This window comes from Chiloscyllium plagiosum, unplaced genomic scaffold, assembly GCF_037043375.1.
Source record: "Chiloscyllium plagiosum isolate Xiang-an unplaced genomic scaffold, Cpla_swu_hap1 HiC_scaffold_10, whole genome shotgun sequence".
In the NCBI taxonomy this organism is placed as follows: Eukaryota; Metazoa; Chordata; class Chondrichthyes; order Orectolobiformes; family Hemiscylliidae; genus Chiloscyllium; species Chiloscyllium plagiosum.
This window is the reverse complement of record NW_028270148.1, coordinates 92,545,387-92,562,783: the sequence shown is the minus strand read 5'-3', so window position 1 is coordinate 92,562,783 and position 17,397 is coordinate 92,545,387. Positions and strand designations below refer to the sequence as shown.

The following is a 17,397-nucleotide window of genomic DNA, read 5'->3' as shown; positions in this document are numbered from 1 at the left end:
TCCAGCCCATCTTCTCCCTTGAACCCCATCACTCAATGCAACAAGAACAGATGCCCCCAGTCCTCACCTATATCTGTACACATCGCATCATCCTCTGCCACTTCCACCATCTGCAAACAGATAAGGGATATATTTCCTTCTCCACTCCCATCAGCATTCCAGAAAGACCATTCCCTCTACGACACCTTATCAGATCCACACCCCCTCCAGCCCACTCCTGGCATTTTCCCCTGCCACCAAAGGGAGTGCAAAACTTGCACCCAAACCTCCCCTCTCATCTCCATCTCAGGCCCCAAAGGATCCTTCCACATCCAACAAATTTATCTGCATCTCCACAAATGTCATCTACTGTATCCATTGCACCAGATGTGGGCTTCTCTTCTCAGCACTGCCCTCTTAACCTATCCATTGTCTTTGCCATCTGTCCCACTCCACCCTATCACCTTCATCTACCTATTGCATTCTCAGCTCCTTTCCCCCCCAACCCCACTCCCTCCCATTTATCTCTTAGCACCCTGGCCCACAAGCTTCATTCCTGACGAAGGGCTTATGCCTGAAATGTCAATTCTCCTGCTCCTTGCAAGCTGCCTGAACTGCTATGCTTTTCCAGCACCAAACTCTCAACTCTGATCTCCAGCATTTGCAGTACTCACTTTCTCCTACTACCCTGTACCACAAGCAAGCCCCAAGGAGGCAAGGAAAAGAGTCCTATGCATTTGCTGAGAATCAAACCCAAGCCTGCCACATGGCAGGGTACCATTTTACCACTGAACCACTAATGCAACCACCGCAACAAATAGCAGTTTAAACATCATTGGCAAATGCATACCAAATGGCACTTTGTAAAAGCAACACTTTGCACAATCTTTTGCTTCAAAAAGCATAATTTTCCCAATTCCTTACATAAATAAAAACAGCCTTTATAGTAACCAACATTAAATAAAAATATTCAAGCTATCACATTTTTCTCAGTAATTAAATAACCATTGAATTTCAACTGTGATTGGGCATTTAAAGTATGGGTGTAATGCTTCAAAGATTAGCATATTACTAATAATATTGATGTCATATAGTCTGGCTTACAGAACTTCACATTCAAATCACGAAGAAAATCAAATACAAACCCAAGCTGAAACTATGCAAAGAGAAAACAAGTCATTTATATTTTTTCTTGTAATTAAAATTTTCACTACATGCAAATATCAAACTGGTTACTGATCTTAATAAACTGGCTGTAAAATGCCATATAATAAGATTCATAAGTGCAGATTCCTGCTCTCAAGAACAACACAAAATCTATCAATTTTGCTTCCAATTTCTGACTTATCCTGCCATTACTCATTTTCAGCAAGTTCTTTTCCCACTTTCGGTTTCCATTTCTGGGGATAGGCTGTTTGCTAAGTTCACCAACTACATGGTCTCAAACTGTGTGTCCCATAAGGCTCCAAGTCAATTCTCTTGGTTCTTGGGTCTGTGTTAGATCTATTCTGACAGACCTTCCACAACAGCTCCTTGATAGATCTTCCCATCCTCAACTGAGGAATGTACTCCTCCCCATTCAAAATACTCATTCCAGGTGAAGCAGCAATTTACTCATGCAACTTATGCTATGGTGTATTGTATTCACCGCACACAATGCATTCTCTACATTCAGGAGAACCAAATACAGATTGGGAGACCATTTGACAGAACATTTCAGCTTGCAAACGCAAGTTTCTGGTTGCGTGCCACATTGATGCAGCACCCAGGTCGCACTCATATTTCTGTACTCTGCCTGCTGCAGTGTCCCAGTAATGCTCATTTTAAACTCAAGGAATGTCCCTTAACCTTCAAATTAGGAACTTCACATCCCTTTGAACTCTGGACAGTTAACAGTTACAGACCATGATATTTATCCTGCACTTTTGATTTTATTTGCCACATGCTGTGCTTTTGCAGAGTTGCTATGAACCTGACTTTAGACAAATGCTTTCTCTTTTCCACAACCATTGTCACCCCTTTGTTATTTGTTTCATGACATTTTTGCCATTTCATTTCTCACATTCTTCACCCAATCCCATATCTTCTCTCTCCCCATTCCTGGCATCATAAAAATCAATACATTTGTGCTGTTATTTAGTTCTTTAAGTTGCATTCAACCAGATACACAAACAGGGATCCCCCTTCTAGGTTGCTAAATTTAGTATTTTCTGCATTTTTAAAATTTGATTTCCAAAATGCAGTATCTTGTTTTATTAAATAAAACATTTGAACTTTATATATGATACCTTTTCACATTCCTATGCCAAAGCACCTTACAATCAATCAATTAAATACTACTTGAGTGTAGTCTCTATAACAACAGAAAATACAGTAACAAATTTATACATGTCCCCACAATAGCAAGGTGATAACCAAATAATCTGTTTCTGTTTAAGGATAAGGGTTACACACCCCAAATGTTCTTCAAAAAGAAATCATGGCCACCTGATAGGGCACAAAGGACCCCTATTTAATGTCTCATCTGACAAAAGCACCTTCAAAGTTTGGGTGAAGATTTGTAGCTCGGGTGCTCGTTGTTGTGGTTCTGTTCGCTGAGCTGGACATTTTTGTTGCAAACGTTGCGTCCCCTGTCTAGGTGACATCCTCAGTGCTTGGGAGCCTCCTGTGAAGCGCTTCTGTGGTGTTTCCTCCAGCATTTATAGTGGCCTGTCCCTGCCGCTTCCGGTTGTCAGTTTCAGCTGTCCGCTGTAGTGGCCGGTATATTGGGTCCAGGTCGATGTGTTTGTTGATGGAGTTTGTGGATGAGTGCCATGCTTCTAGGAATTCCCTGGCTGTTCTTTCTTTGGCTTGCCCTATAATGGTAGTAATCAACGAGGTAAAAACAATGACTGCAGATGCTGGAAACCAGATTCTGGATCAGTGGTGCTGGAAGAGCACAGCAATTCAGGCAGCATCCGAGGACAGGCAAAATCAACGTTTCGGGCAAAAGCCCTTCATCAGAACAAAGGCAGAGAGCCTGAAGTGTGGAGAGATAAGCTAGAGGAGGGTGGGGGTGGGGATAGAGTAGCATAGAGTACAATAGGTCAATGGGGGAGGAGATGAAGGTGATAGGTCAGGGAGGAGAGGGTGGAGTGGATAGGTGGAAAAGGAGCTGGGCAGGTCGGACAAGTCCGGACAAGTCAAGGGGACAGTGTTGAGCTGGAGGTTAGAAACTAGGATGAGGTGGGGGAAGGGAAAATGAGGAAGCTGTTGAAGTCCACATTGATGCCCTGGGGTTGAAGTGTTCCAAGGTGGAAGATGAGGCGTTCTTCTTCCACGCGTCTGGTGGTGAGGGAGCGGCGGTGGAGGAGGCCCAGCACCTCCATATCCTCGGCAGAGTGGGAGGGGGAGTTGAAATGTTGGGCCACGGGGCGGTTTGATTGATTGGTGCGGGTGTCTCGGAGATGTTCCCTAAAGCGCTCTGCTAGGAGGCGCCCAGTCTCCCCAATGTAGAGGAGACCGCATCGGGAGCAACGGATACAATAAATGATATTAATGGATTTGCAGGTAAAACTTTGATGGATGTGGTAGGCTCCTTTAGGGCCTTGGATGGAGGTGAGGGAGGAGGTGTGGGCACAGGTTTTACAGTTACTGCGGTGGCAGGGGAAAGTGCCAGGATGGGAGGGTGGGTCGTAGGAGGGCGTGGACCTGACCAGGTAGTCACGGAGGGAATGGTCTTTGCGGAAGGCGGACAGGGGTGGGGAGGGAAATATATCCCTGGTGGTGGGGTCTGTTTGGAGGTGGCGGAAATGTCGGCGGATGATTTGGTTTATTTGTCCCAGTCGAATTCATGTTGCTTGTCGTCTGCGTGTGTGGCTACTAAGGATAGCTGGTCATGGCGTTTCGTGGCGAGTTGATGTTCATGGATGCGGATCGTTAGCTGTCTTCCTGTTTGTACTATATAGTGTTTTGTGCAGTCCTTGCATGGGATTTTGTACACTACATTAGTTTTGCTCATGCTGGGTATCGGGTCCTTCGTTCTGGTGAGTTGTTGTCTGGAGGGTTGCTGTTGGTTTGTGTGCTGTTATAAGTCCTAGTGGTCGCAGTAGTCTGGCTGTCAGTTCTGAAATGCTCCTGATGTATGGTAGTGTGGCTAGTCCTTTGGGTTGTGGCATGTCCTCGTTCCGTTGCGGCACCTTCTACACAAATTTTAGTGTCAAGGCATTTATGCACAAATCCTGGAATTATCTTGAACCCAAAAACTTCAGACTCCAGTTGGACTCCTAAGACATAGTCAGCATTTATTAAATTTGTCAAGAAATATTTACAGGTATGGTGAAATTTGCCAAACTTTGCTGAAGCGAGGAGTGAAATAGAAAGCAAAGAGAACATGCAGATGGTTCTATTCTTGAAATAATTTACCTACTTGTTTCCTGTGCATCCTTGGCCATTTAACTGGAAGGCTTTCGGGATTTAATCTGTGCCTAGTTAGGGAACACTGACACTAATTCGCTTGGGAGGGCTCTTGTAGCATAGTGATAATATCCCTCCCTACCTCTGGATCAGATGATCCAGGTTCAAGTTCCACATGCCCTAAGAAATTTGTCATAACATTTCTGACCAGATCAATTAGAAATAACAGACTAAAAACAAGAAAAGCTGGTGATCACAGGACAAACAATATTCGTGGAGAGGGCAAGCTAATGCTGAGTCTAGATGACTTTGTCAGAGCTGAAGTTGTGCATGCATACATAAGGGAAGTGGATGGTATGTAGAGTGCTGGAAGATTAAAAAGGTGTTGATGGTGCAGATTAAGTGATTGGCATGTGAGATTAGCAGAACAATGGTGTGTTTTACTGCCAGATTTAGAGTTAGAGGCGAAAAAAACTGCAAATGCTCGAATCCAAAGTAGACAAACAGGAGGCTGTTTGTCTACTTTGGAATCAACAAGCCAGGCAGCGTTAGGTGGTAAACAAATCAACGTTTCGGGTATGATCCTTCTTCAGGTCTTGTGGTGGGGGTAAGGGGAACACAGATTTTTTGGGGGGTAGGGCAAATGGTGAGGTAGTGATAGGGGAACACAATTAGAGGGTACAGCCTGGTTGATCAATAGGAGGAATTAATCCTTTGATAGTTGGAAGGAAGGGTTTGTCACAGGAATTTGGGGAGGGGGGGGGAATGGGAAGAGAGATTATTTGATACTGGAGAACTCAAATGTTGAGTCTTCTGGGCTGTCGGCTGCCCAGACAGAAAATGAGGTGTTGCTCCCCCAATCTGCAGTCTGATTCACTGTGGCAATGGAGGTCATGCATGGTCATGTCAAAGAGTGAATGGGAAGGGGAATTGAAATGGGTGGTGACTCGAGGTCAGGTTGGCCCTTGTGGGTTCAGCAGAGATGTTTGGTAAAACATGCCCCTAGTTTATGTTTGGTCTCAATGATGTAAAGACCACATCAGGAGCACCAGATACAGTAACCTAGGTTGGGAAAGAGGCAGGTGAACCTCTGTCTTACCTGGAAGGACAGATTGGGGCCCTGGATGGAGGTGAGCAGGGTGGCTTGCCAGCAGAGTTTGCATCTTTTACATTTGCAGGGGAAGGTACTGCAGGTCCGGGGGTGGGGTGTTGGTGGGTAGAGTGGCACAAACCAAAGGATGGTGAAGGAAAGGGTACATGTGAAAGACAGACGTTTGGAGAGAGGAAGATGATGTTCTTGGCGATGGGATAAAGTTGGAGTTAGCAGAAGTGTTCAAGGATGATGTATTGGATGCAGAGACTGGCGCAGGATGGAGGGTGAGGACAAGGAGGACTCTGTATTGCGTTTGGAGAGGCAGTAGAGAGCAGTGCAGCAGCAAATGGAGGTGGTGCAGTGGAGGGCTGTCTGGATGACAGGGGAGTAGAAAAAGTACATTGTTCGAAATAGGTGGACATCTGGGATGCTTGGGATTGGAAAGCCTCTTCGATTTGAAAGCACAGACAGTTCCAGTAGAGAGGTGGAGGCAGGGGGATGCATGGTGGCAGAGCATGTAATAAGTAACGCTAAAAGGAAAAGAAAGGAAAGGAAAGGAAAAGGAAAGGAATGGGAGTTGATTCACATTTTGAAGGTGCTGAACTCAATATTAAGTCCAGAAGGTTGTAAAGTGCCTAGTCTGAAGATGAGAGTTTTGTACTGTGATTCACTGGAACACTACAGCAAACAGAGGACAGACAAGTGGGCACACAAGCAAGACTCTGTATTAAAATGAGGTAAAAACAATGACTGCAGATATTGGAAACCAGATTCTGGATCAGTGGTGCTGGAAGAGCACAGCAATTCAGGCAGCATCCGACGAGCTCGTTGGATGCTGCCTGAATTGCTGTGCTCTTCCAGCACCACTGATCCAGAATCTGTATTAAAATGGCTGGCTATGGCATGGTCAGGGTCACACTTGCACACAGATTGGAGATGTTCTGCAAAGCCATCACCCAGTCTGGTTTGGTTTCTCCAGTGTAGAGTAGGCCACATTGGGTGCAGCGAATACAATATTGGAGGTGGTACAGGTGAAATACTGCTTTACTGGAACAGACTATTTAAGCCTTTGGATAACAAACAGTAAGTAGGTAAAGGGGCAGGGATTGCACTTCAGCAGTTATGTGGGAAGGGGATGTTGTATCAGTGGTCAATGAATGAATTAGGGTATCCTGGAAGGAACAATTCCTGCAAAATACAAACAGGAGTGAGGGGAACATCTGTTTGGTGATGGCTGGAGCTCTACCGGAGTTGTCTGAAATGGTGGAGAATGATCCACTAGAGGCTGGTGTGATGCAAAGTTGAGGCCAAGGGAGACCCAATCACACTGTTGAGGATGATGGGAAGGGACAAGGGCGGAAGCACAGGTGATAAGTAGGATGAGGTGGAGGGTACTGTCAACCACAGTGGATGGTTACGGAAGAAGTCACATCAGCAGTGCTGTTTTGGACACAATAACTTACAATTAACTTGAGAACTGAATGGCTAATCAAGAACTCCTGAAAAAGGATTTTCAGCAACTGATCCAATAGAAGCAGACAGAGACTGGCTACAGAGTCTGACAGACTCACGATCAACTGTGATCCCCTCTGCAATCAAAAAAACCCATTTGCAGTCACAATCAAGACTCGCAGTGATTGAGATCTGGACAAGGGGAGAGGTTATCCTAACTTATAAAAGTAATCACTGTAAAGAAAAAAGCAAGGAAGAACAAACATATTTGGTAGAGCAAGTTCAAATAATTCAACCGTGCCCTTTTAATATTACAATTCTCCAAGTTTAAAATTGCAATGTCCAAATGCTCAAAACTTCTAAACGAGAGCCAAGAAACAAGTGTTCTCCAAGTAATGACAGCAAGTAAAACATTGAGGCAACCTGATTGCATAGAAATATAAACTAGGAGGAGTAAGTCATTCAGTCCTTCACACCTGGTGTAACAACAGGATTGTGGTTTTTGTTTTCAATTCATTCATGGGACACGAGGACAGGAGGCCAATATTTTTGCCTGTCCCTAATTGCTTACAGGGCAGTTAAAAGTCAACTACACAGCTATAAATCTGAAGTCATATGTCGACCAGACCAAGTAAGGGCTGCATATTTTTTTCCTCAAAAAAGAAATTTGTGAATTAGATGGGTTTTTCTGACAATCAACCACTGTTTCAAGGTCATCTTTAGACTCAATTCCAGACCTTTTTATCTTAAGTGAATTCAAATTTCACGATCTAGGTCCCTAGAATAGAAGCAACAGAACTAAGTCCTCCCAGTTGGCTGATCATCCAACTCAGTACCTTGCTCCTGCTTTTCTCCACATGTTTTATCCCTTTAGTCACATGAACTCTATTGAATTTCTTCTTGAAAACAATGTGTTGGCCTCAACTGCTTTTCTGACACAGAATTAGAAAAAAATTTTCATCAGTCCTAAAAGCCTACCCTGTGTTTTAGACCATAACGCCTGGTTCTGCACGCTTTGGTCATTAATATCTTAACTGGTCTAGTCCTGATAGAACTTTACAGGTTACAATAAGATCTCCTCATTCTCTAAACCCCAATGAAAATAATCCTAACCGATCCAGTCTCATTTAATAGGTCAGTCCAAACAATGCTTGAAAATGGCTAACTGATCAATGCACTCCAGTGACAATCTCATTAACAATCGTTAAGCAAATGAAAATACTTCAACATGCACATTCCAAAACAATTGAAGTCTCATGCAAAAGAAACTGACAGCATGTAATCTCTTACCTGATTGTACATGTAACGCAACATGAAGTCCAACAAAAAGGATTTGCCTTTACGAAATGCTCCTGCCACAGAGACAACCACAACATTCAAGTCCCGAACATGTTCTTGCAATAGAATTCGCTCCAAGGATTCTTCATCGAGATCAAAATGATGATTATCTTCATGTGCCAACACTATCTGTATTGGTCTTGCTTCTTTCATGGGTACATCATCTGAATTCATTGCAACCTCCTGCACATCATATTCATCTATTGAAAACCAAAATAATATATAATTTAGCCTATGCCAAAACAAAAATTACACACGCAATGAGATGTGATCTACTTTACCATGATAAGCTTTTTCTTTCCTAAAACAGAACCATGTCACAAAAATTGAAGCCAAACTGAAATCCACTGTACTCAGCTCATACCATGAATCAAACATTTTTATCTTCAAAATATTCCCTCTAACCCAAAACAGACAAACTTGTTCTACCCCTAAAAACCCTAGTCAGGCACAGTAATTAACGGTCAGCAGACTGAAATGCAAAGTGGTTCCTATTCAACTAGGATTTAAACAAAAAGGTTATGTATAAATTGTTCAGCTAATCAACTGTTAAAACAAAAATAATGCAACTGTACTTATCTGCAAGTTTCAAGGCATCTGTATCAGCAATTTACATGCCAACACAAGCTCAAAAACAAGGTCAAAGTCAATAACTTAATATCAGTACTAACCTACAAGTTGCTGATGAAATCAGGCAATTCACATTTCCTTCAGGATTACAATTTCCCTGCAAACTAAGCAGATATTTCTATTCTAGAGGAAAGTAACTTAGAAGAAATAGAATGAAGACTGGACACGAAGAAACTTGTTCTGAGTGGTGGAAGGTACCCAGCAGACAAACATTGTACTCTATTCCCTACTCTTTTTTTAAAAATCCAGTTTCAATAAATATCTCTATTGTTTTGGTACACAAAAATGGCAGAGGTAATTGTAAACCTCTTACACTTGTACAAGACTAAAGTACTTAGCTTCCCTGCTAGAAATACTCTAACCTCAGACCAATTTCTTCCAAAAGAATATCCACTCCAAAGGCAAAACATACACATTAAACAAGTTAACAATTTGCATAAATGCAAACATCATTTAAAATAAATCTTCAAAATATGCATTAGTTGTTGAATGGTTTTGTCTTCCTACAAGCTCAAAAGTACCAAAATCACAGATAAAATTCTGTACTTTAAAAAAAAGGTTCAAGTAGAGAGATGTTTTTATACTGATGCAAACAATTCAATTTCTTAGCCATGCTCATGTACATCAGCTGCACCAATTCTGATCTACTTCTAAGTTATGTCAGAGCATCTTACTGTCACATGCAGCCTTCGTTCTAATGACAAAAAGCCATTTAGTATTTTGCCAAAATTGTTAAGGCTCATGACCAAACCAGAACATTTTAAAATGTTTCACACTAAGCACTCCCTGATGCACTGTTCACAATATTTTAAACATTGTTAATCAATTAACTTCTAATTGCTTCCAGTTTTGGCATGGGCTTAACAATTTCCAACTACAATAGGGCACTGTTTCTATTTATGCACAGGGCACTCTGAATCTGTCAGTGACTACTGATATTAGCTGAAAATGTGTTGCTGGAAAAGCACAGCAGGTCAGGCAGCATCCAGGGAACAGGAGAATCGACGTTTCGGGCATAAGCCCTTCTTCAGGAAGAAGGGCTTATGCCTGAAACGCCGATTCTCCTGTTCCCTGGATGCTGCCTGACCTGCTGTGCTTTTCCAGCAACACATTTTCAGCTCTGATCTCCAGCATCTGCAGACCTCACTTTCTCCTCAAAGACTACTGATATTACTAAACTCAATATTAAAAAACTAGGCAAGAATGGAACTTTAATGGATAGAGGGGCATTGGCACCCAAGTGTGAGATTAGAGGAAAACTTTTTTGTAGTAAGAATCCAAGATAAGGATACAAAGATTCTGAAGGTCAATCTTGGCTAATACATGTAGTGTGAAATGTCCAGAGAATTTTGAACAGCTAAAATTACTAATGAACATGTCTGACTGAAAAGGGTAGAGGAGGAAAGAGAAATGAAATTTATAAAAGGGTAATAATATGCCTAAGCATATGCAACCATAGAAACAAAGGATATAATTATTGCACCAATACCACACTTCAAAAAGGGGTAACACACTTGGACTTGCACATTGTACTTTACGAAAGTTTCAATTAGACTGTCCACAGTAGTCACTGGACCTTTAATCGGGCCTCAATGTCAATTCCTGGCTTTGAGCAAAAATCTGGCACCAGCCTCAAGTACTACATGTACAGATCTGCATGGATATATTGATGATTATAAATTAAAGCATTGAGTCACTAACTAACATTGAAGTCAAGGAGGAGGATCATTAATATCCAACAGCAGTTAGAAAGGAGTGTAATTGATGTTTTTATGACTGAAATTCAAACATATATGTTAATCCCAACTTATGCTGAATTTCACCACTTATTAAAATTGCCTACAACCATATCAAAGTAGCAGGACTAACCTCTATGCTCAGTTCAACTCTACAAATTCATTACAGGAATTTAAGCATAAAAAAAAGGAGTCTGCTTACATAAACATTTAGGGTTCGTATTATGCTTGCAAGTACTGAAGAGGTGGCTAGAATGGACTTTCTTTGCTATTTAAGATGTTTCCCTAACCCTGGTGCTAAAATGAATTGACAATTTCAGTCCTCGACCCATTAATTTCCATTAGTGATCAAAGGAAGAGGCTGAGCAAACAGAAAATGTGGATTTTTAGAATAATAGAAAGAATAGAAAATACTCAGTAGGCCAGGCTGCATCTAAGAACAGGAACTAAATTTAAGGCCATTAACTCTTTCAGAACTGTTTCTACAGGTATTGCTATACCTGATGAGAATTTCCAGCATCTGCAGTATTTCACTTCTGCACTCTTAAATAGTAGATTTTTGCAGTAAGCACAAATGAGAAATAGAAGTTGGGAAGCAACAAACTGCTCAGCTAAGTTGTTTGTAGAACATCAGCAATAAGTACTTAAATGGCATATTTAAAATTTTTAACAGGAAATGCTGAAAAACTTCCAGAAAGAATGAATGTCTAAGATTGATTTGCTTTCAACAGATCTGTTACAACAATATTTCAACGCGTTAAAAACACAAACTCAACTTCAAGGGCATTGGTGAAAATAAAGTCCCCAAATTCCATTCTGAAAGCATTAACATCTAACCTCAACACTGCAGTGCAAACAAGACTTTTCTTAAAGGCATTTTGCCCATAATTTAAAAACAAAATACTTATCTATTGAAGCAATGAATGATTCTGGGTAATTGAAGATGGAGGACTGAAAAAAAAATGTGGCTGGAAGAGCTGCTCCCTTTGAGGTATTTTAGGTGGTGGAGGTGGTTTCTTTGAATCCCAGGAGCAGTGATTAGTGTTTCATAAGCTGTTGCACGGCGGTGGCGGCGGAGAAGGAGCCTAAACAGTGGCACTTTAAAGAGAAGTGACAAAAGGCAACAAAGACATGGTCAGTATGTGGATGTTGCTGTACCTACTAGAGAAGGTGCAAAACTTGGACCTACTCTTGGGAAATAAGGCAGGGCAAGTGACTAAGGTGTCAGTGGGTGAGCACTTTGGGGCCAGCGGCCATAATTATTTTAGTTTTAAAATAGTGATGGAAAAGGATAGACTAGGTGTAAAAGTTAAAAAGCTTAAATTGGAGGAAGACCAATTTTTACAGTATTAGGCACGTTCGCAGGTAAGGGACAGCTGGAAAATGGGAAGCCTTCAAAAAAAAAGATAACAAAAGTCCAGAGACAGTATGTTCCTTTTAGGGTGATATGCAAGGCTGGTAGGTGGATGGAATGCTAGATGACTAGAGAAATTGAAGTTTCGGTTAAGAAAAAAAAGCATGCGTCATGTGTAGACTGCAGAGACTGAGTGAATCCTTAGAAGGGTATAAAGGCAGTAGTACACTTAAGAGGGAAATCAGGACAGCAAAAAAGGGGACACGAGATAGCTTTGGCAAATATAGAGTTAAGGAGAATCTAAAAAGGGATTTTATCAATAGATTAAAGATCAAGAAAGGTAACTAGGAAGAGAATAGAGCCCCTCAAAGATCAGCAGGGCAGCCTATGTGTGGAACTGAAGGAGAGGGCAGAGATACTAAGTGAGTATTTTGCAACAGTGTCTACGGTAGAGAAGGACACGGAACATATAGAATGTAAGTAAATAGATGGTGACATCTTGAAAAATTACAGAGGTGGTGACACAGGATGTCTTAAAACGCATAAAGGTGGATAAATCCACAGGACCTGATCAGGTGTACCCTGGAACTCTGGGGAAGTGATTGATGGGCTCCTTGTTGAGATAATTGTATCAATAGTCACAGGTGAGATGCCGGTGTGCCATTAAAGAGTTAATTTGCTCTGCTGCTCTGCAGGAAATTGATGGCCACAGGCTAGGGTGGGATGCCTCTGACTTGCAGGTAGATTGCAAGAAATTTATATTCCAACCCCTTGCCATTCAGAGCCATTTTCATAGCCATCATCTATTATTCAGAGATCATTTACATTTACATCATCCTATTTAAAATCACTAAGAACATTGCAATTGGAATTTTGACTACTCCCTGTAGTTAAAACAATTCACAACAGATTTGACCATTAAGGGATGATTTACATTATATTGTCACTGCATTGTGTCTTGAGTGGCATGTGACTGTAGGGGAGTGACTGGAGGGTTGTCTTGTGGGTATTACTGACTGTGAAGATTTTGTATAAAGGAAGGAATGTTTAATTTGTTCAGAGACACCTCTCAACACGCTTTGCAAGCACAGCGAGGAGTGTTGAGAGTTTCCCCAAAGTTTGTACTGTATTTGCTTAATAAAAGTTTGGTTGTTCATGGAAGTTGGAATCTGCAGTTGCATCAAGTGCATAAGAATCTCAGTGGGGAAAAAAAAAGAACATAATACCAGAAGATGGGAAGCTGACTAACGTGGTGCCACTATTTAAGAAAGGTGATAAGGAAAAGCCAGGGAACTATAGAGCGGTGAGCCTGACATTGATGATGGACAAGTTGTTGGAAGGAATCCTGAGGGACAGGATTTACATGTATTTAGAAAGGCAAGGACTGATTAGGGATGGTTACATGGCTTTGTGCGTGGGAAATCATGTCTCACTATTGAGTTCTTTGAAGTAGCAATGAAGAGGATCGATGAGGGCACAGCAGTGGATGTCATGAACACTGACTTCAATAAGGCATTTGACGAGGTTCCACGTGGTAGACTGGTTAGCAAGATTAGAGCTCATGGAATACAGTGTGAACTAAACATCTGTATTTGGATGCTGCCTGAACTGCTGTGCTCTTCAAGCACCACTAATCCAGAATCTGGTTTCCAGCATCTGCAGTCATTGTTTTTACCTATCTGTATTTGGAACTGGCTCAAAGGTAGAAGACGGAGGGTGATGATTGCCTTTCAGACTGGAGGCTTGTGACGAGTGGTGTGCCAGAAGGATCAGTGCTGGGTTCACTGCTTTTGTCATTTATGTAAATGATTTGGATGTAAATATAGAAGGCATAGTTTGCAGATGACACCAAAATTGGTGGTGTCGTGAACAGTGAAGGTGGTTACTTCAGAATACAATGGGACCTTGATCAGGTGGGCAAATGGGCGAAGGAGTGGCAGATGGAGTTTAATGTGAGGTATGTATTTTGGAAAGACAAATCAGGGTAGGACATATTCACTTAAAAGGTCCTGGGGAGTGTGGCTGAACAAAGAGACCTTAGAGTGCAGGTTCAATGTTCCTTGAAAGTGAAGTCGTAGGTTGATAGGATAGCAAAGGCAGCGTATGCTTTCCTTTAATCGGTCAGAGTATTGAGTATAGGAGTTGGGAAGGTCATGTTGCGGCTGTACAGGACATTGGTCCTGATGAAGGGCTTTTGCCCGAAACATCGATTTTGCCTGTCCTCAGATGCTGCCTGAATTGCTGTGCTCTTCCAGCACCACTAATCCAGAATCTGGTTTCCAGCATCTGCAGTCATTGTTTTTACCTCCAGGACATTGGTTAGGCCACTGTTGGATTTTTGTGTGCAATTCTGATTTCCCTCCTATTGGACGGATGTTGTGAAACTTGAAAGGGCACACAAAAGATTTACAAGGATGTTGCCAAGGTTGGAGCAATAGGGAGGGGCTGAATAGGCTGAAGCTGTTTTCCTTGGAGCATCAGCAGCTGATGGGAGACCCTATAGATGTTTATAAGATGACTCGGATAGGGTAAATAGACAAGATCCTTTCCCTAGGGTAGGGGAGTCCAGAACTAAAGGGCACAGGTTTACAGCAAGAGGGGAAAGATTTAAAAGGGACCCAAGAGGCAATTTTTTTTCACAGAGGTGATGCACGCATGGAATGAGCTGCCAGATGATATGGAGGAGGCTAGGACAGTTACAACATTTAAAAAAGCATCTGGATGGGCATAAGTAGGAAGGGTTTGGTGGGATATGGCTAAGTGCTGGCAAATGGGACTAGACTAGATTAATTTAGGATATCTGGTTGGCATGGACGAGTTGGACCACAGGGTCTGTTTCTGTGCTGTGCATCTCTGACTCTGATCAAGTCCTTCTTCTGTTTACTCTGGAATCATCGTAGCTGAGCTGGTGAGCCAGAAAATATTAATTTTAGAATTCAGAGTTGCGTTCAGAAATGTTGCTGAAATAAAATAGACAATTCAGAAAACCAAAATCATTTCAACTGCAATGGGAGTTAAAAGACCAATAAAGAACTTACACCTATAAAACAATTTTCTCCACACTGCAACATTTCATTAACAGTCAAAGACTTTCAAGTGTTCATTGGTGTAGCATCACAAATGCAGCAACCTGTTCCGTACACAGCAAGGTCCCACAAGCATGTATGATACTGCCTAAGTAATGAATGTTACTGCCAAGGCAGCAGGCAGACTTCCCAGCTCCTTTTCAGTGGTGTATTACAGATACTTTACATTCCGGGGACAAAAGATTAAGGTAGAGGTTAATCAATATTCAAAAACATGGAAGTCCGTGGATCAAGTCCTTCAAGTTATACACAAATCCTTACATTAGCAGTTATATTCTGAATGGCTGAATCATCTGGACAAACAATTTAAGTCTTCATTAGCATGTGACATTTCATCAAGTACATGATAGACTGGTTACAAAAAGGGCAACTGTAGTAAGTAACTAAACAGCTTTGAAACATTAACTCTACTTTCTTTCCACAGATACTGCCGGACATGTTGAGTTTTGCCAGCAATTTCTGGTTTGGGCTTACGAGATTGATCTTGGTTATGGAATATTGTCTTACAAGGAGAGGTTGAATAGGTTAGGCTAGGCCTACACTCAGTTTAGAAGAAATGAGGATAAATTTATTCAAACATAAAAAGATCCTTACATGGCTTGACAGTGTGGATGCTGAGTTTGTTTCCCCTTGACAGTGTAGGACCAGAAGTCATAATCTCAGAAGAGGAGATTGCTCATTTAAGACAAATGAGAACGTATTTTCCCCCCTCAGTCAGTAGTGAATCTGTGGAATCCTTTACCATAATGGATTGGAGAGATGGGATTGTTAAGAACACTTAAGAGTGACAGATAGCCAGGCAGGGAATAAAGTGTTATAGGGCAAATACAGGAATGTGGACTTGATGATTATCAGATCAGACATGATTTTATTGAATGGCACAGCAGTCTCAATTGGCCAAATGTCCTACTTCTGCTCCTTTTTCATGGTGTATTTTGAGTGCATTCATTTAAGGAGACTCCATAATTCACAAGAAAGGGAACTGGGAAGAATCAATTAAGTAGAACTTAAATTTGATACAGAGAATGTTAAGTGTGGACAAGAAAATTTTCTGATTCAGCAGGTGGATGTACCTTCTAGAGAAGGAGCAACGGTTAACCTACTCTTGGCAGGTAACGGAGGTGAGAGTGTGGGAGCACTTGGGGCCAGTGATCAGAATGAAGTAGTTTCAAAATAATGATGGAAAAGGACAGACCGGATCTAAAAAGTTAAACATCTAAATTGGAAGGAAGCCAAATTGTGGTAGTATTAGAAAAGAATTTTCAAAAGTTGATTGGGGCCAGATATTTGCAGATAAAGGAATCTCTGGAAAATGAGATGCCTTCAAAAACTAGATAACTGTAGGGAATGCTGGATGACTAGAGAAAGAGGAAGCGTATACCAGATATAGACAGCACAGATAGAGTGAATCCCTGGGGGAGTATAAAGACAATAGGAGTATACATAGAGGGAAATCAGGAGGGCAAAAAGCGGAGGAGATAGCTTTGGCAAATGGGGTTAAGGAGAATCTAAAAGAGATTCTACAGATACACGAAGGACCAAAAAAAAACTAGGGAGAGAATAGGGCCTCAAAGATCACAGCAAGGCCACTTATGTGTAGAACCACAGGAGATAAGTGAGATAGTAAATGAGTACAGTGGAGAAGCTAAAGAACTTGAATATATAGTGACTTTTTGAAAAATGTCCGTATCACAGAGGTGATGGTGCAGGATGTCTTAAAATGCATAAAGGTGGAAAAATCCTCAAGACCTGATCAGGTGTACCACAGAACTCTGTGGGAAGCTAGGGAAATGATTGCTGGGCCCCTTGAGATATTTGTATCAATAATCGGCGACATGCTGAAAAGCTGAAGGTTGGCTAACGTGGTGCAACTATTTAAGAAAGGTGATACAGAAAAGCCAGGGAACTACAGACCAGTGTGCCTGACATAGTGGTGGGCAAGTTGTTAGAGGGAATCCTGAGGCACACTATTTACAAAAATTTAGAAAAGCAAGGACTGATTGTGGATAGTCAACATGGCTTTCTATGTGGGAAATCATTTCTCACTAACTTTGAGATATTTGAAGTAACAGAGGATTGATGAAGACAAAGTGGATGTGATCCATGTGGATCTCAGTAAGGCATTTGACAATGTTCCACATGGTAGACTAGTTAGCAAGGCTAGATCACATGGAATACAGGGTGAACTAGCCATTTGGATACAGAACTGGCTCAAAGGTGGGTGGTGGTAGAGGGTTGCTTTTCAAGCTAGAGACCTGTGACCAGTGCCAGAATGATCAGTGCTGGGTCCACTCCTTTTTGTCATTTTATATAAATGATTTGGATGTGAACATA

General features: G+C 41.6%; 1 protein-coding gene across 4 annotated transcripts in view; it reads right to left on the bottom strand.

Moving 5' to 3' along the window:
• Positions 1–17,397, bottom strand: part of LOC122553009 (atlastin-2) — a 117,879-nt gene that overhangs the window by 77,190 nt on the left and 23,292 nt on the right. For all 4 annotated transcript variants that reach the window (XM_087991554.1, XM_087991555.1, XM_043696415.2 and 1 more), the window contains exon 2: positions 8,210–8,457. In XM_087991554.1, the coding sequence (XP_087847680.1) occupies positions 8,210–8,457 (248 nt within the window). The remainder of the gene's footprint in view (positions 1–8,209; positions 8,458–17,397) is intronic.